At 44.4% G+C, this 20,840-nt stretch overlaps 1 protein-coding gene across 1 annotated transcript; it reads right to left on the reverse strand.

The window, feature by feature from the left end:
• Window positions 1-842: 842 nt before the first annotated feature.
• On the reverse strand, window positions 843-1,931 carry LOC124686796 (protein TsetseEP-like). Its single transcript, XM_047220692.1, has one exon. The coding sequence runs from the start codon at window positions 1,828-1,830 to the stop codon at window positions 1,048-1,050; it is 783 nt and encodes a 260-aa protein (XP_047076648.1). The 5' UTR covers window positions 1,831-1,931; the 3' UTR covers window positions 843-1,047.
• Between the last annotated feature and the right edge of the window lie 18,909 nt (window positions 1,932-20,840).

A 20,840-nucleotide genomic window follows, 5' to 3' on the forward strand; every position in this document is an offset into this window, starting at 1 on the left:
AGGCACCTGATGTAGTGCAATGCATCTTGGTCGTGATGATTTATCGGCTATTGCGACATATTACAAATGGAGAGTCAGATGAGATGTCATTTAGGTTCCTAGGTTGGTAAAAGGGAAGACAATTGGGGATGCCGTGCAGATATGGTTGTACAAGAAAATATCTGACGGAGGTGACTGATCAGCAGCAGGACTTTTTTCTCCCCCTTTCCGCCATCGGTCGGCCATCCTTGATGAGGGAAATGTGTATGCGACCACTTGCAGACCACACACACATTTCAACCTTTGTGCCACTTTCACTCGTCGCCTCCAAAGAAATATGGATAAAATCTTTTGCTTTCCCTCTGCCGCATTACCTAGCGTTGCGTCGATTTTCTTGACGAAATAATTTTCATGATAAATCTGGTGGTGCCTTTTCTTGGTAATCTTGAGCAACAAGGTGTAATACGTAACGCGGTTGCTCTGCATTAACGCACCGGCCAAATAAACCACCATTCAAGTAGGAACTGACTGCATTAACGCGCTCAGGATAATCACATGTCCACAAGTGCCCCACATCGAAACTCAAGGTTCTGCTTATAGGGTAGAAATCAAGGCAGCTGATCCAGTGGCATTTTTTCATGATTTAATCAGCATACGGTTAAGTCACAATTTAGGATAAAAATAAATTTATCTATATTTTAAAATCGACCAATAAAGTAATGTGGCATCTGGTTCTCAGGCCTATACATATATGGGAGTAGTATTGCATAATTTGTGCTATTTAGGAGGTACTGCTCTTTGTTTTTCTTGAGGAAGACCATGTCAATTTTACATATATCATAGAACAAACAACATAGAAAGAGGCTAGAGAAAAAATCTCTATATTTGAGGAAAAAACAATCCATGCACGTACATACATGGATAAAAGACAAGAGGAATGGAATACATGAAATACGAAAAGGTGCAAGCTTCACTATCTAGAGGTGGTATCACAACGCCACTTATTCCAGGAATAGCATGTTCTGACGAGCCATAAGCTAGCTCCGGGCTCGGACAACGTGTAATCTATCAAATGTCAGTTGACGGTGGTTTGCCCTTTGGTGGCGGCTCTGGTTTGGGTTCAGGTTCAGGCTTGGGCTCTGGTTTAGGCTCGGGCTTTGGTTCAGGTTTAGGAATTGGTTTCGGCTTTGGCTCTGGCTTGGGCTCCGGTTTAGGCTCTGGCTTTGGTTCAGGTTTAGGCATTGGTTCCTGCTTTGGCTCCGTTTTGGGCTCTGGCTTAGGTTCAGGCTTAGGCATTGGTTTAGGCTCTGGCTTAGGTTTGGGTTCATGCTTGGGCTCGGGTTTGGGCTGAGGGATAGGTTTAGGTTCAGGCTTAGGCTCGGGTTTGGGCTCAGGCATAGGTTTAGGTTCAGGCTTGGGTTCTGGTTTTGGCTCTGGCTTAGGCAATGGTTCAGGCTTGGGTTTATGTTCAGGTTTGGGTTTTGGTTCTGGCTTAGGCAGCGGTTCAGGCTTAGGTTCATGTTTGTGCTCTGGCTTAGGCAGTGGTTTGGGCATTGGTTCAGGCTTGGGCTCTGGTTTTGGCTCCGGTTTAGGTTCTGGTTTGGGTTCTGGCTGTGGCTGTGGCATGGGTTTGGGCATTGGCTCTGGTTTAGGTTCTAGTTTGGGTTCTGGCTGTGGCATTGGCTCCGGTTTGGGTTCAGGCTTTGGCTCTGGATACGGCACAGGCTTAGGCTCCGGCTCTGGGAGCTTCTCGACAGCAGCCAGGCCTCGGCCAGCAGCGGCCGCTTGGTGGAAGGCGGAGGCCGCCACTACCCCGATGAGGAGCAGGGCAAGGAGGCGATGCCTCGCCATTGCCGCCTGCTTCTTGAGCTCGCAGCAAGCGCTGTATGCTTGATTCTCTGATCTTGCTTGGATGGATAGGGGATGGATGTGCTTGTGAGGTGTTGTGTGGAGATGCCTATGGTGTTGGTTTATATAGGGCGGAGGAGCCAAGCAGATTTGGACGCGTCAGTGCCCATGGGAGGATATGGACCAGCTTAATCCATCTTCTCTTGTGCCTCTAGGTAGCCAATTAACGTGAGTTTTGGAGAAGAGACTGCTGGTCGTGTAACTAAGTGTGTAGACCTCGGACGGTTAGCTGGTCGCCATCTCGCCATAAAATCCATGTCGCGACCTTACCCTTTCTGAATGGCGTGTACTACATTGAGGACACATGATGTATATCAGGAGCTCAAGTTTCAGGAGTGTTTTAATTACTAGCTGTCGCTGTGCAGCTAGGTGAGGACCGGCGGCTTGGCATCGAAGCTAAGCATAATTTGATGACATGAACTCGTATCTGTGTGCACGTGGATCGTACTGCGGCTAGCACACACAAGAAGGCACAACAGTGAACTCATCGAACGTCGATCTTGAACGGGCACCATTGCGTGCTTGTTGCTTCTTGTTCTTTGACCATCCAAGTCCGATCAGTCTATCTCACTCTCACTATGTGTGTACGGCAAGCTGCAGCGCTCCATCGACGACAATTGCGACATACCTATCGAACCATCTGCAACATTGAAATTCTTCATTGATGGATCCATCACCATTAATTGGATGGTTGCTTGGTCACGCGCGTGACCGGCCGGGTAAGCGGGCAATCACATGTGATTTGTGTTGATTTGTGAACCTCGTCAGTATCGCGCGCACATGTTTTTCTTGCTTCACCATTGATTAACATTGTACCTGAAGCCACAGATATATTGCGTTGCGTGACATGGTGATGGATTTATGTCGATCGATTTACACACCAAGGAACCTAGAGTAGTAGTTTAAGTCGATTAGTTGCTTTGTCCCCTCCTTAGCGCGTCACACGTCCACTAATCGACTGGCCATAATCATCTAGAAATCGAAGTTCGACCCACACAAGTAAAAGCCGATGAGTGGCCGGTCAAAAGGGTAGCCACGCAAGGTAGAGAATCATCTGCCTTTTGTTTCAGAGAAGGAAAAAGTGGAACCACGCGTCCCAGTTTTGCATCACCCAGCTTAACCCTGACGCCCAACTAAACGAACTGGATGAAGATCGGATCGGATCGCAGGCATCGGATCTACACTGAGCTAGCTACCTTTTGACAGCATCGCGCAGAAACGTATTACGTAGGGGCATCTATACCTTGGGCAGTTGGGCGGGCTAGCTCCACAGACCTCAGTCAGAAATGTCGCCGGCAAGGAGATGGCCCGTTGGTGATGGCTAAGAGCAGTCGCGTGTCCCAAAGCGTCCCAAAACTATTTGGGGCATACCGGATAAAAAAAACGTTTTCAGCCGCGTCTCCAAACCCGTTTTTTGTCCGGCGCGCTCCGATACGGTGTCCGGCGTCCCAAGGCCATCCCTGTCCCACAAGGGACGCACCGGACACGTCGGACACAACGAAAAACGAGGCGGGCTCCCACATATTGGCGAGTATTTGCATAAACCGTTGATTCGCGCCTTTTTTCTCGCCGCTCCTTCCTTCCCGCGCCTCCCACCCCTTCGCCGCCGTTGGATTTGCCGGCTGTTTGGGCGTCTGATCTCTTTTGAGAGTCAGCACCGTCGCTGCGGCCGGCGCTTCCGCCGATCGTTCCGCTGCCGCCTCGCCATCGCGTCCCGAACGTGGCGTCAAATCCGCCCCACCTCCGCGCACACAAGGTGCTCGACGACTTGCGAGGTAGGCGCGATTGGCCGCTGTTCGTTGCGTCGTCTGCCTCGGCGTAATTTTAACCATTAATTTTGCTTTAGATATGGATAGCGACGATGAGATGCTTGCCCCGCTGCTGGAGGATGAGCAAGCCTTCGACGACGACCCCAAACGCCCGCATATTTTGCTGATTTCCTCACCATGCACGCAGAGATCCGTGACAGACAATGTTCATGATCAACTTCAAGCTGATCTCGTTGAGCGGAGGATCAAAGGAAATGCCGCGGCACCTTGATCTAGCCCTATTTATTATATTTGTTTAGTTGTTTTATTATTTGTTATATTTTAATTTGAAAACTATCTCCGCAAACATATTTATTCCTATGTTATATTTGATAAATGATTGTGTGTTAAAAAAACTTTAAAAAAATATTTGGGGGCGGCGTTTGGGGGACGCGGCTGGGAAGCGACGTTCCCCAAACGTTTAATCCGGCGCGGTTTGGGAGACGTTTTGGGGGACACGACTGGAGATGCTCTAAAATGTAGAGATGCGATTTGTATTGGTGTGGCATGCCGGTGCGGTAGAGATGGAAGTTACCGGTAGCTACGTACAGGTCGACATACACACATACATACATACAACATACATACAAGAACATACATAGCTAGAGGCATCCTCGTCAGATGGAAGGGGGTGCTCGCCTTTTTCGTGTTTGTTCTTGACATGCGAGGGAGATCGACGTGCATTCTATCCGCCCAAAATCTTCCATGGGCTCGTTGCGCGGACAAGAAAACGACCCCCCATGCGCATCTCGCTACACCATGGCTGATGCCTCCCTCCCGAATTGATTTTCGTTGTGGCGGTAGGGCATAGCCTCATGGGGCATCTCGCCCCCGCGAAAGCTTGTTGTTTAGTATGGTTGGATACGTCTTTCTCACTCTTCTTTCTCTTTTCTTTTGCTTGTGTCAACCTGTCTTTTTGCTTTTACTTGGATTTCCATGCATCTGCCCTCCGACAATGATGTTACTACTTGTGTTACAATACTGACAAAAGTATGTTATTAGCATTTTTTGACATAAATATTATTAGCATATTTAGTAACACATGCGTGTTACTATGATGTAATTGTAACATAGTTTATAACGTATAGTCACAATTATTAGGTGTGACAACGAACATCTCCTAATAACATGGCCTAATAGAACACATTTTTCAAAGTGTGTTACTATACGGCCTAGTAACATTGTTTTGGACCTGTAATAGTAGTAGTAACACAAACATGTGTTACCAAAGCTGTCCTGTTGTAGTGCAAGTACCTCGCTAGCTATTCAACCATTTTTCTGCCTACTTCAACGATCGAGAAAGATGCATAGATAGATGAGGTGGGTGTCCAATTAATTAACTTGACATATAGCAAACCCCACCGTTGGCCCAACCAACAGAGTAAAATCCAAGATATTTGTAATAGGAAATAATACCTGAAAGCAGAAGCCATTCCATAATTCCTCAAATCCCAGAGGCCCAAAGGCCCATTCATATGAGGTAAAAAGTGAGAATTCTGTAGTCCCACATTGCTAGTTTAGAGAGTATCAGACCACTTTATAAGAGAGCTACTCCACTTATTGTACAAGCATGAGAAGGAGACTCATACATGCGTGCTCCTCCTCTGCCGCCCACCTTGGCTTGTCATTACAGGCGTGTTTGCGGTTTAAGGGAATGCCTCGAGCCGAGACCTCTTCTTATTTTTGTCATGCATGAATGGAAAACGTTTTTTCCTTAATGGACAATGAATAATGTTGCCTATTTAATTCATCTTTTGTCCCTTTGTTTCATCTCCTCAACACAACCCTCACGTACCTATAAAAGAGATGTCACTCATCTCTAGAGAGACACACAACACCACATACATCATATGCGCCTACCACTCGGTTCTACAGCATTGCCCCGACACTCAAAACTTCTCCATCATGTCTGCTAGAGTGCACCGCTGGACGAGACAATATGTCTCCAAAACCCCATCTCTTGTGATCCTGTATGGGAGAGAGGCGATAAAATTTTTGAGGAGTGATCTAGCGCGACTGTTGGTTTCTTCTCGAAATCAGACGTCGACATAGAGACTTACGACTACTTCCGCAACGATGACTTCTTCTCCAACATCAATAACCTCTTCAGCGGCATGGCTCTCAATAGTGAAAACGCCAACGCGAACTGATGACGTTGGACTCCAAGTGCAGAGTGTTGTGTCAGCAGAGTATTTTCCCCACAAGGATGACTCAAGGATTTATATTGAACTCTCGGGGAATGGCGTAAAGAGTTATGTCTCTCTCTCTCTTCTTCTAACAATCCTCAAAATAAAATAAGCCTTATGTCCCCAACTCCATCGCGTGGTTGTCAAGTGTAACGCCCCACTTTTGCAACCTTGTTTATTTGTCCTTAATGCAAAAATTAGGGGGAACAAAAACTTTTTCTTTAGACTAATTAAGATGAATTGCCTTGATCTGTTTGTTATGATGAATTGCCTTGATCTGTTGGTAGATGAATTGTCTTGATTTGCTTGTTGAGTTTTGTCTTGAGCTACCTCATAGAACTACACCCCTAGTGGTTAAACAAGCAACTCACCAAATAAAACACATGTGTGGCTTAGGAAAGATTGTTTTCCTTGTTACTACATCAAACCTCTCTCCTGAGGACAACATGAGTGTGCCATCTTGATTTTTCTCTTTATGGTACAAGATAGCTCAATCATCCTTAATTCAAAACTTGGGATCGTCTACCCCCAGCTACATCCCTCTCTTAAACCCACTCATCCTTGTTGGTTTTGAGGCCATGTCGACCATCTGTGTTGACAGGCTTAAAATGTCCAGACTTTGGCAAGTTGAAATCTAAGCACCCACAACTGTTTTTGGTAACCTAAATGCATGGATCTCGTACTGTGAAACTCCCTCTACAAGTTCCACGTCCTGCATGTCTCATTCTACCCCTGCAACTCTTATATCCAACTTGATCTTATACCATATCCAATGTTTCAACTTTAGATTACTTCCTTCACTTTTACCTCTTGTTTTATTCAAGTTTAGTCTTCACAAAACCAAGAGTGGAATGATGGGTACATTTTGTAACCACCATCTACCCTTGAGAACACTCCTCCCCAAACTAGTTTCTCTCTCAAAAACCCTATTGATTTTCCTTCTCAAGTTTTGATCACAAAACTACTTCTAGTTTTATTAAACCTTTTCAAGATATTTCTTCAAAGAAAACAAAGAACTGAAATGGGTTTTGTTTCTCATCCCATTTCTACCAAGTACTGATTTCTAAAATATTATTTTCTATCTTGCTTTTTTTTAACAAAAGGCTTGTTTATGGTACCTACACCATTTCTTGTTTTCCTCTTGATTATTTTACATTTGAGAAAAACTCTACTTTACTTGTGTCACATCCCGAAATTTTCTAAATTCTGGAATGTAAAATAAAAATACATTTGATGCTTGATTGTTTGAAATTGATTGAAATTCACAAAGAATTAAAACTTTTTAAAAGTTATTTACAAGTTAATTCCAAAATAGTATTTTAAAGACTTTTGATTTTAAAGTATTTTCAAAATCAAACATATCTTGACTTTCAAGATTTTCAAATCTTTAATGGATTTCTATTTAAGAAAATAAAACTATAGAAAACTATATTTGTAAAATATTGCCAAAGTAGCCAATTAGGCTAAATGCATATAATAATTATTTTATTTTCACAAATGGATATTAAAAAGGTTTTTGAAAAAATATAGTAGTTTTCATAAACTTTAGTTTCAAAGGATTTTCTAACCAATACTCTATTTTGTTCGGAGTTTTTGAAACTTATAAAATATTTTATTTTTGAGAAAATCTTAAACCCTAAAAAGGCACTATAGCCACATAGACATGTATGTCAAATTTTAGTTTTATAAAGTTTATATTTTTGTTCCAAATTTAGTCTCATATTGAAGTATTTTTCATAACGAATCCAACGGTACCTCATTTACATTTTTCCAATTTTATTTGAAGGCTCAAAGTGTATTTCCAATTTTATTCAAAATTTAAAAGATAAAAAAAAAACAAAGGGTGCGGCCGACCGTGCGGCCCAACGCCCGCAGCGGCCCAGCTCCCCGCCGCCCAACCGCCCCGCGCCCAGGCCGCCCCGGCCCATCACCTCCCGGCTACGCCCCGGCCACCCCTAGCTTGGCCAAGCCAGCCCGCACGCACGCCGCAGCCTATTCTTTTTCTTTCTTTTAGTCCCACATCGCTCCCCTTGAGCAAATTGCTCTGACTTTCAGCCTATATAAAGACATCAATAGGCAGCCCCAAGAGCACACAGGCGCCCGACGCCTCTCTTTCTCCCCCGCGCAGCACACGCGCAAAGGTTGCTCTTTCCTCGCGTGCGACGCAACGCAGCGACGCAACATCTGCAATGCTATTTTCGAAAGTCACGACTCGACACATCGGTGATAATTCTATTTTCGTTCTTTTTATGTAACTTCGCAATTTTATTTCCTTAGATCTACACCTCCATTTAGAATAGTTGTTCTTCCGTTTAGAATAGTTGTTCTCCCGTTAAATTTGTAATTAGATCCTCTACAACTTTCATGTAGGAAGTTTTTTCATCCGAGCAACTTGTTCGAACAACTTTTCGTACACCACTAGAACTATAACCACTTCTGTCTAGTTTTGTAAAATTCATATCTTAAGTTCTATCCGTCGGATTTCGACAAACCCTATACCGTTAGAATCAGCAAATCACGTAGATCATCTTAGACATACTGTGAGGCAGTTTCGCCCACTTTATTTTCGCGGTATCCCTTTGATCCGCAACACTGTCTATAAAATAAATACTACAAACTTTTTCCGAGAGATTCTTTTGGCGATACGTATGTAATGTAATTCTCTACAACTTACGTGTAGAAAGGTCTTCCATCCGGAGAATTTCTTCTAATAACTTTTCACGAAAGATGTAGTCCTATAACTGGTTTCAACATAGTTCCTTTATTTAAAATGATTCTTAAGATCATATCCATCTTTCAGACCAGTTATAATTCTTTATCATGTTCACAGATAATGCATAGCTTACCCTGGTTGTCTGGTTCATGATTATTCAAATAACAATTGAGTTATTTGAGTAGTTCAATATATCATTAGTCCATATCCAATGCGATGTGTGACCTTGTGCTACTCTGATAAGTGTTGTCACACTATGTCAATTGCATAAGGCTTGCTTTATAATACTTCATCCAATAGCACCACCGTCCAAAATATTTGAATCACTTTGTAAATATTCAAATTCAAATATGAGAATTTGAGTATATATCCATTATCGATTTCTATAAGCCTTTCTCAACATGATTGTTTTGAGAAGGTGAAACTTATGATCACATCCACACACAAATACCACTAGACACAATACCTTGAATCAATGTCGTGTCCATCCAAATGCATTTTCATTCACTCCTTTGACTTAGTTTAAATCTATTCAATTTACAAATGAGTTAATTGAGTAATTCAATATGTCGCAACTCCATACCCAAACCTATGTGTAATTTATACCGTTTTGAGTAATTGTTGTCACACTTATTCAATAGTATTTGTGTTGCACTATTTGTCACCTATGTGACTCAATTCACATAAGCCATTCCGAATTCTTTTCATGCTTTTGTAAAGCATAAATATTCTTCATTTATATCTTAGATTATCCAATTCTTTCTAATCATATGACTTTCCGTCCAAACTCTCACCGCCATATCTTGCAAGCGAAACCTCATGCCACACCTTAATACCATAGAGCGATTTTCCGATTGTTGTCTTGTTTGATTATGATGTTGTTGTAGAATGGTGTGTTTATGTTGTGCTATATTCTATGTTATAGTTGTACGGAGAGGCACGTATTTTGATTAAGAGAAGTGAACGCGCTTTGACTACCAAAAAGGCAAGTGACATTCAAATCCTACTTATTTTATATATGCATTAGTGTTTTGAAACTAGTATGCATGGTAGGATTTTGATTTCAAAAGAAAAGTATTATGCTATGCTTAGCAAACCCTAGTAGTGTGTAGCTACTCCTGAACCTATTGATAGGATACTTTATTTCTGATCTGCAACATCAAATGCCAAATGTTGTTTCATTGTTTTGATTGTGATGGTTTGAAAAGTGAAAATTAACAACCTTAATGAAACACCTGGGTGGATTTGGAATTGCTTGGTGGGCGGCTACTCAGGGCCACATTGTGGTTGTCATCGCCTGAGGGTGCGCAAATGTTGAGTGGCTACTCAGGGCCACATTGTGGTTGTCATCGCCTGAGGGTGCTCAAATGTTGAGTGGCTACTCAGGGCCACATTGTGGTTGTCATCGCCTGAGGGTGCACTTGTGGATGGCCACTCAGGATTAAAGAGATTATTATGTCGTTCATGTTTTAGATAGCTTCCAGTGCAACCACAATACAATATGGGCTCTGTCTTGGCTAAGTACGTAGTGGGAAACCTCGCCTAGGGTACCGCCAGTGGGGGGAATCTGGGTACGGGCGGATCCGGCAGGTGGAGGGGCTACTAAAGAAAAGCTTCGTAGTGACCTCGTCCTGGCCTTAATGAAGATGAAGAATTTTGGCAAAAAGGCTTGGTTGCGAATTGTGGGTAAAGAGCGCAACCTCTCGAGAGTTAAACCTAAGATCTTAGCCGTGTCCCCGGTTATGGACAATTTGAGCTTCTAGGCAGGGAATGTACGGAGGAATCTCATCATCTTTTCTGAATGTATTTAAAATTTGATCAACCTTGGAAAACTCATGGGAGATGTAACCATGTGATTATTCTAAAATCCATGGGGAATTTAACCGTGGTGTGATTTCATAATGTCATTCAAAGATTTTCAAAATGTTTTGTTTTAAATAAAATGTAGGATAAAATTGGCTTTATGCAAATTTGACTAAACTCCACTAGCCAAATATCATGTAGATAGTCATGCCTAAAAACTGCCACCATATAAGTGTCATTTGCCAGTACATCATTGTACTGACCTCCATTCGTGGGGCTGCATATTCAAACGTGCAGGATTTTCTGAGGAGAAGTACGTGGTAGGATCTCGAGTCTACATTCCAACATGACTGCCTGTGGCACATGAAGATGATGAAGGCTCATTGATGACTTACTTTCCGCTGTGTTTATTCTGAGCTAGTCCATGCGACTATGCAATTTGTAAGGTTTTATTGTTCCCTCTGGATGAACGATGTAGTAATTTGATACTATTGCAATGATTACTATATTTTGTAATGTGTGTGCTATCAGTGATCCCGAGAATAGCACTATACACAGGTATCTTGCCTTTATTAAAAGGTAGGGTGCTACAGAATGGTATCGAGCATAGTGTTGCTCGTAGGAATCGAGACCCTAGGTTTGGATTAGAAATAGGAAGACACTAGGATGAAAATTTTGTCTAATCCTATTTTAATCAAAAAGTTGTTTGTTTTGTGAACTTCTAGTACTCTCATCTCTTCCATCTTCAAAATTGTTTTCCTCTCACCTTAGATGACCCACTTCATGAAAACAAACAAGAACCGATGATAACCTTGTGTCTAGAGTGAAGGACTGCCGCTTCATGTGACATTCTTCGACTTTGCTAGAAGTGTTGCACGGGAGACCGATGAAGAACTTGAAGAAAGACTTCAATGCAGAATGCACAACACATGAAGATACACCGAAGGGGTAGAATAGATACTTGAAACATCCAAAGCAGAAATAGACCAGACCACCATTAGATTTTTTTTATTGAAACAACGCTAGCATTAGAAAGTATTGATCTTACCAAATTGAGGTATGACCATGCTAGTTTGTTTGTGTTTGAAACATATTGATTGATGCTTGTTAGATGTTGTTTGTAAGATGTTTTGCCTTGATCTGTTGTGTTTGGGTAGGAATCTTCTTTAGAATCTTTCTATCCATTCTCATCTATACCCAACCCCGAAAATGTTTTCTTGGCAACTCGCTATGAAGGCAACATTAGTGAAACCAACCCAGATGTTTCCTAACAAGATGAAGAAGTATAGTTTGTGAGATACACAAAACCGTAGTTAAGGATCGATAGAGGTGTTTTCAAAACAATTCAGTAATGGGGATTGAAACATTGATTCAATCATTTCATGGAAATCTTTATCAAACCTGTGAGGTTGACCAAGTGTTAGAATACGAGATTCAATAAATCAAATACGGAGTAATGATCTGGGTACAGGATGGATTGATCACCCTTCCCTCTACTCTTATTATTCGCTTCCGTAATATTGACTTTGCGAATCTAGAGAGACATACCTACGAAAGAGATGACGCCGATAAGCTTCGAACCTTAGGGTGGGAAATATTATACCCTTATAGTAGGCAAGTTACGCCAATCGTAGGACTACGGTTAGTTTGAAGACCCAACCACTAGATGAAGAATAGCGGAAGACCGCCGATGACACCAACAAGTAAGAATAGGAAGGATGCCTTGAAGTAATCTCATGTTGGTCTTTCGTTTGACCCAAAGAGTGACCCATCGATGTTAAAAGTAGCTCAACAACCAACCATTTGGATTAGAAGCCCTACTATGAAGGAACCTAATTGACTCACCTTGGAGAGATATGTTGTTCACTATATGTGAATAAACATTCGCCTATAGGAATTAACTCAAAAGCTACAAGCCATAGATGTTTTCCAAATATGACCTGTTATCAAGTCATATCCTCGGATGTGCCAAGTCATATCCAAGATGAACTTAGCCTAAACCCAAGACCTAAGGCTACCTACAAAAGTTTCTTTTAAGGGTGGTAGAAGACGTACCCTTGGATTAAGGATTTACATGATATGCCGCATGAGATGGTACTTGGGGAAGGTTTCATAAGGAGTTCCCCATGATCGAGTGTACTCAAGTAAAAGATAATACCCATGGGATGAGTACCCCCATATGAATGGATGCAGTGGATGGTATGACCACATATGGTTTAGTGTCAAGATTTTCAAAGCCCAAGATTAACTTCCGAAATCTCCTCGAAGATATTCGAAAAAGAAGCAATAGTTAATATGAACCTTCTAGAAGACCTGAGCTTAGAACCTTATCTTTCTAACCTTTCTCAAATCTCGAGGACGAGATTTCTTTTAAGGGTGGTAGTCTGTCACATCCCGAAATTTTCTAAATTCTGGAATGTAAAATAAAAATACATTTGATGCTTGATTGTTTGAAATTGATTGAAATTCACAAAGAATTAAAACTTTTTAAAAGTTATTTACAAGTTAATTCCAAAATAGTATTTTTAAAGACTTTTGATTTTAAAGTATTTTCAAAATCAAACATATCTTGACTTTCAAGATTTTCAAATCTTTAATGGATTTCTATTTAAGAAAATAAAACTATAGAAAACTATATTTGTAAAATATTGCCAAAGTAGCCAATTAGGCTAAATGCATATAATAATTATTTTATTTTCACAAATGGATATTAAAAAGGTTTTTGCAAAAATATAGTAGTTTTCATAAACTTTAGTTTCAAAGGATTTTCTAACCAATACTCTATTTTGTTCGGAGTTTTTGAAACTTATAAAATATTTTATTTTTGAGAAAATCTTAAACCCTAAAAAGGCACTATAGCCACATAGACATGTATGTCAAATTTTAGTTTTATAAAGTTTATATTTTTGTTCCAAATTTAGTCTCATATTGAAGTATTTTTCATAACGAATCCAACAGTACCTCATTTACATTTTTCCAATTTTATTTGAAGGCTCAAAGTGTATTTCCAATTTTATTCAAAATAAAAGATAAAAAAAAACAAAGGGCGCGGCCGACCGTGCGGCCCAACGCCCGCAGCGGCCCAGCTCCCCGCCGCCCAACCGCCCCGCGCCCAGGCCGCCCGGCCCAGGCCGCCCGGCCCAGGCCGCCCCGGCCCATCACCTCCCGGCCACGCCCCGGCCACCCCTAGCTTGGCCAAGCCAGCCCGCACGCACGCCGCAGCCTATTCTTTTTCTTTCTTTTAGTCCCACATCGATTAGTTGCTTTGTCCCCTCCTTAGCGCGTCACACGTCCACTAATCGACTGGCCATAATCATCTAGAAATCGAAGTTCGACCCACACAAGTAAAAGCCGATGAGTGGCCGGTCAAAAGGGTAGCCACGCAAGGTAGAGAATCATCTGCCTTTTGTTCCGACCCACATCAGGCAGTTCCGACCGATCAGTCTTGTCCATAGCTTTGCTAAGCTTGTCACCAAGATCATGGCGCTGCGGCTTGCTCCTTGGATGGCGGAGCTTGTTAGCGCAAACCAAAGTGCGTTCATCCGGGGCAGGTGCATTCAGGACAATTTCGTCTTGGTGCATCAATCCGCTCGGCTGCTGCATCGCAAGAAAGTCCCGGCCTTGCTGCTGAAGTTAGATGTGGCGCGCGCTTTTGATAGCGTGTCTTGGCCGTTCCTTCTCAGTGTCTTGCGTCAGAGAGGGTTTGGACCACGGTAGATAAGTTGGATTGTCCTGCTGCTGAGTTCAGCGAGCACGCAGGTCCTTGTGAACGGTTGCGCCGGCGTGTCTTTCTGCCATGGACGTGGCCTGCGCCAGGGGGATCCGCTGTCTCCGCTGCTGTTCGTGCTGGTCATGGATGTGCTTGATGCCATGTTCCATTCTGCGGAGTGTGCTGGTGTGTTGGGAGACCTCACGGTGGATGGCCTGAAGCACCGTGTCTCGCTATATGCGGATGACATCGTTGTGTTTGCTCGGCCGGAGGAGGAGGAGCTCGTTGCGGTCCGGGAGATTCTTGCTTGCTTTGGTGCGGCATCTGGACTACATGTCAACTACCACAAGAGCTCGGCTGCCCCGATCCGGTGCAATGAGGATCTGAGACTCGCTGTGGCCCCGTTTGTCGGCTGCCAGTTCAGGGACCTGCCACAAATCTATCTGGGTCTTCCTTTGTCCCTGCGAAAGCCTTCTAAAGCGCAACTTCAGCCCATCCTGGACAAGCTGGCCAATAAGCTAGCCTTCTGGAAGGCGCGCTTGATGTCGCGAGATGGCCGTGTGGCATATGTGAGGGCGGTCATGGCAGCCTCTGTGGTATACCAGCTCATGGCGCTCGACGTGGACCCCTGGTTCCTGGCGGCTGTGGACAAGCTACGCCGGGGTTTCCTTTGGGCAGGCAATAACGAGGCTCATGGCGGTAATTGCCTCGTTGCTTGGGATGCTGTTTGTGCGCCCAAACATTTGGGTGGTTTGGGGCTGCCAAACTTGCGCTGGATGCATGCGGCGCTGCGGGCTCGTTGGATGTGGCTGCAACGCACTGATTCCTCCAAGGCGTGGGCGGGTTTCAGGTTTGCGGTTCGGCCGGATGCGCTTGCCCTCTTCAATGCGTCAGTCACCATCACTGTCGGGACTGGAGATCGGTTGCTATTTTGGGAAGACCCTTGGATTAATGGCTTGTCCGTCGCGGCCATTGCTCCAGCGGTGCTTCAGCTCGTCAGGCCAGGCATTATCAAATCTCGCTCGGTCGGCGACGGGCTCCGGCTGAATGCGTGGGCATTGGACATCGTGGGGACTCTGTCCGTTCAAGCTGTACTGCAGTATCTTCGTCTTTGGCAAGCAGTTGCTGCGGTGCCAATTCAGGACGGTGAGGACTCGTTCCGCTGGAAATGGACTGAGGATGGTGGCTTCACGTCCCGATCAGCCTACCGTGTGTTCTTCCATGGAACCACGGCCCTTCCTGGAGCTGTGCAGGTCTGGAATTCATTCGCGCCTTTCAAGTTCCGATTCCACGCTTGGCTGTCGCTCAGGGGGCGGTGCTGGACGGCTGACAGGCGCTTGCGGCGCGGCCTCCAGTCGCACGTCCGCTGTCCGTTGTGCTCTCTCCACGACGAGACGACAAACCATCTGGCTCTTCAATGCCCCTTTGCCCAGGCTGTGTGGGATGGTTTTGCCCGGCGCTCCCAGATTCATATACCGCTCCCGGGCGTGGACAGTGAGCTTGCCTTCTGGTGGCCTGACTCCGTCGATCGCCTGCCGCGCAAGGAGGCTAAAGTCCTTAACTCTGCCGTTATGCTTATTCTGAGATGCCTCTGGATGGAGCGGAACGCGAGGGTTTTTGAGGGCACTGCCTCCACTTTGGATCAGGTCCTCGAAGCAGCTATCCAAGAATGGCGGTTATGGTGTGCTGGTAGGGGTGGGTTTGTTAGAGGTGTGTGATGTAACGGCCTGGCCATCTTAGATGGTCATTGGTGGGCGGGGTTTTACCCGCGTTCTCTGCTGTAATCCCAACTTCTATCTTTATAAAATGACACGCAGATCTCCTGCGAGTTCTCCAAAAAAAAAAAACTGCCTTTTGTTTCAGAAAAGGAAAAAGTGGAACCACGCGTCCCAGTTTTGCATCACCCAGCTTAACCCTGACGCCCAACTAAACGAACTGGATGAAGATCGGATCGGATCGCAGGCATCGGATCTACACTGAGCTAGCTACCTTTTGACAGCATCGCGCAGAAACGTATTACGTAGGGGCATCTATACCTTGGGCAGTTGGGCGGGCTAGCTCCACAGACCTCAGTCAGAAATGTCGCCGGCAAGGAGACGGCCCGTTGGTGATGGCTAAGAGCAGTCGCGTGTCCCAAAGCGTCCCAAAACTATTTGGGGCATACCGGACAAAAAAACGTTTTCAACCACGTCTCCAAACCCGTTTTTTGTCCGGCACGCTCCGATACGGTGTCCGGCGTCCCAAGGCCATCCCTGTCCCACAAGGGACGCACCGGACACGTCGGACACAACGAAAAACGAGGCGGGCTCCCACATATCGGCGAGTATTTGCATAAACCGTTGATTCGCGCCTTTTTTCTCGCCGCTCCTTCCTTCCCGCGCCTCCCACCCCTTCGCCGCCGTTGGATTTGCCGGCTGTTTGGGCGTCTGATCTCTTTTGAGAGTCAGCACCGTCGCTGCGGCTGGCGCTTCCGCCGATCGTTCCGCTGCCGCCTCGCCATCGCGTCCCAGAACGTGGCGTCAAATCCGCCCCACCTCCGCGCACACAAGGTGCTCGACGACTTGCGAGGTAGGCGCGATTGGCCGCTGTTCGTTGCGTCGTCTGCCTCGGCGTAATTTTAACCATTAATTTTGCTTTAGATATGGATAGCGACGATGAGATGCTTGCCCTGCTGCTGGAGGATGAGCAAGCCTTCGACGACGACCCCCAAACGCCTGCATATTTTGCTGATTTCCTCACCATGCACGCAGAGATCCGTGACAGCAATGTTCATGATCAACTTCAAGCTGATCTCGTTGAGCGGAGGATCAAAGGAAATGCCGCGGCACCTTGATCTAGCCCTATTTATTATATTTGTTTAGTTGTTTTATTATTTGTTATATTTTAATTTGAAAACTATCTCCGCAAACATATTTATTCCTATGTTATATTTGATAAATGATTGTGTGTTAAAAAAACTTTAAAAAAATATTTGGGGGCGTCGTTTGGGGGACGCTGGGAAGCGACGTTCCCCAAACGTTTAATCCGGCGCGGTTTGGGAGACGTTTTGGGGGACACGACTGGAGATGCTCTAAAATGTAGAGATGCGATTTGTATTGGTGTGGCATGCCGGTGCGGTAGAGATGGAAGTTACCGGTAGCTACGTACAGGTCGACATACATACATACATACATACAACATACATACAAGAACATACATAGCTAGAGGCATCCTCGTCAGATGGAAGGGGGTGCTCGCCTTTTTCGTGTTTGTTCTTGACATGCGAGGGAGATCGACGTGCATTCTATCCGCCCAAAATCTTCCATGGGCTCGTTGCGCGGACAAGAAAACGACCCCCATGCGCATCTCGCTACACCATGGCTGATGCCTCCCTCCCGAATTGATTTTCGTTGTGGCGGTAGGGCATAGCCTCATGGGGCATCTCGCCCCCGCGAAAGCTTGTTGTTTAGTATGGTTGGATACGTCTTTCTCACTCTTCTTTCTCTTTTCTTTTGCTTGTGTCAACCTGTCTTTTTGCTTTTACTTGGATTTCCATGCATCTGCCCTCCGACAATGATGTTACTACTTGTGTTACAATACTGACAAAAGTACGTTATTAGCATTTTTTGACATAAATATTATTAGCATATTTAGTAACACATGCGTGTTACTATGATGTAATTGTAACATAGTTTATAACGTATAGTCACAATTATTAGGTGTGACAACGAACATCTCCTAGTAACATGGCCTAATAGAACACATTTTTCAAAGTGTGTTACTATACGGCCTAGTAACATTGTTTTGGACCTGTAATAGTAGTAGTAACACAAACATGTGTTACCAAAGCTGTCCTGTTGTAGTGCAAGTACCTCGCTAGCTATTCAACCATTTTTCTGCCTACTTCAACGATCGAGAAAGATGCATAGATAGATGAGGTGGGTGTCCAATTAATTAACTTGACATATAGCAAACCCCACCGTCGGCCCAACCAACAGAGTAAAATCCAAGATATTTGTAATAGGAAATAATACCTGAAAGCAGAAGCCATTCCATAATTCCTCAAATCCCAGAGGCCCAAAGGCCCATTCATATGAGGTAAAAAGTGAGAATTCCTGTAGTCCCACATTGCTAGTCTAGAGAGTATCGGACCACTTTATAAGAGAGCTACTCCACTTATTGTACAAGCATGAGAAGGAGACTCATACATGCGTGCTCCTCCTCTGCCGCCCACCTTGGCTTGTCATTACAGGCGTGTTTGCGGTTTAAGGGAATGCCTCGAGCCGAGACCTCTTCTTATTTTTGTCATGCATGAATGGAAAACGTTTTTTCCTTAATGGACAATGAATAATGTTGCCTATTTAATTCATCTTTTGTCCCTTTGTTTCATCTCCTCAACACAACCCTCACGTACCTATAAAAGAGATGTCACTCATCTCTAGAGAGACACACAACACCACATACATCATATGCGCCTACCACTCGGTTCTACAGCATTGCCCCAGCACTCAAAACTTCTCCATCATGTCTGCTAGAGTGCACCGCTGGACGAGACAATATGTCTCCAAAACCCCATCTCTTGTGATCCTGTATGGGAGAGAGGCGATAAAATTTTTGAGGAGTGATCTAGCGCGACTGTTGGTTTCTTCTCGAAATCAGACGTCGACATAGAGACTTACGACTACTTCCGCAACGATGACTTCTTCTCCAACATCAATAACCTCTTCAGCGGCATGGCTCTCAATAGTGAAAACGCCAACGCCAACTGATGACGTTGGACTCCAAGTGCAGAGTGTTGTGTCAGCAGAGTATTTTCCCCACAAGGATAACTCGAGGATTTATATTGAACTCTCGGGGAATGGCGTAAAGAGTTATGTCTCTCTCTCTCTCTTCTTCTAACAATCCTGCAAAATAAAATAAGCCTTATGTCCCCAACTCCATCGCGTGGTTGTCAAGTGTAACGCCCCACTTTTGCAACCTTGTTTATTTGTCCTTAATGCAAAAATTAGGGGGAACAAAAACTTTTTCTTTAGACTAATTAAGATGAATTGCCTTGATCTGTTTGTTATGATGAATTGCCTTGATCTGTTGGTAGATGAATTGTCTTGATTTGCTTGTTGAGTTTTGTCTTGAGCTACCTCATAGAACTACACCCCTAGTGGTTAAACAAGCAACTCACCAAATTGTGGGGACCCCGGACTAGCTGTCCAAAATCCCTGTTATGTATACAGTTCACGATCCCATGATCAGTGCGTCGTGAACACATAACCGAACTGATATCAAATTACACCATCCATTACAAAGCGGAATAAGAAAATTACAATGAGGTCACATGACCAATACTTACATAATAGCCTCGAAGGGCCTAACTAAACATCAGAGTAGCATCATCACTTCGACAGCGTAGTACCCAAGTCATCTGCCATAACCCTACGAGCAGCCGGCCGGGAAGACGTTCCTAGCTCGCATAGACGTTGTCAACTCCTTCTTCATCCATCGTGTTCCTCCGAGTCCGGCCAAGTAAATAGCCGGGGACAAAGCCGTGAGTACATTGGAATTGTACTCGCAAACCATCAAGAAAGGTGCTAACAATGCTAACTAAAAGAGACAAGAGAAGAAGGATAGTTTCTCTTGTGGATATAGCATGTGAAAGAGAATCAGTTTCTCTTGTGGATATAGCATCCCAACATCGCAGTTGAAGGGGACACTAAGAGGGTTCTATGACATCTCTATATCTTTGTTAAAGAAGATACTTCAAAAGAGTTCTACAACATAAAACACTAGGAAGGGGTAACCCAGTTTATTCCTTTCCGACCATCTCCACATGGTCAACCAAACCATTCTAGTACCCTTCCGGTACTCCGAAAACAAGTTCCTTTTTCCTTTGGTAAACACTTTCTCAAACAAAACTCATCAGAGCTAAGCAACGGCCATTTCAACCGTCCATGACCGCGGACACGGCTATTCGAATAGATTTGACTCTGCGAGTTTGCACACTTTCCCCACAAGATCCGCGAGTTCATCATGTGGGCATCATCCCCGCATATCAACTATGCCATGACAAAAACTCGGACATAGCCTTTCGCCTATTCGTCTTAGCACGGGATCCTACCCTATGGAGTATGTACCTCCCCGGCACCGTGGCAGCTCACCTCACTTTGAGCGTGGCTCCACCGCCAAGCCGAGGAGACCCATAGTGTCTTCCGGACGGGTCAGCCCGAAGGCCTCCCGTTATACTATTGTCTCCACCAACGACAATCCGGATTCGGGGGTAACCTTACCCTTATATAGTTGTGCGGTGTCCCATGTTAAGAAGAACAAACTACGAGCTAAGCCCCGTCCCACTCCAGGGTAATGTGGTTGCGCGGGTTAATTGTCACGGGTGAATACTTAGGCGCCAAAGTTTTCGAAAACAAGATTTTCTTTTCAACCATCTTTGCCAAGATCCTTCCCTTTTATAAACACACGCTTGGGTAAGTCCAACTCACCCAAGGTTTTCAAAAATTCTTTTTAACAAGGTATTTTTCCAAGGGGGTTCCCAACCTATAGTTTTATGACGGAACTAAGAGTCACAATGACATGATGCTAGCCATCATACCACTAAGGGGATGATAATTGAGGTGTTAAGGGGATCATACATACTTAGGATAAGCATGTATAGGGACAACATAAGTTGGAAGATTCAACAAGGTTCAAGATGTTAATCATCATACCGCTAAGAAGATGATAATATAGATGGTCAAGGGAACATACAT

Source organism: Lolium rigidum, chromosome 2, assembly GCF_022539505.1.
Source record: "Lolium rigidum isolate FL_2022 chromosome 2, APGP_CSIRO_Lrig_0.1, whole genome shotgun sequence".
In the NCBI taxonomy this organism is placed as follows: domain Eukaryota; kingdom Viridiplantae; phylum Streptophyta; class Magnoliopsida; order Poales; family Poaceae; genus Lolium; species Lolium rigidum.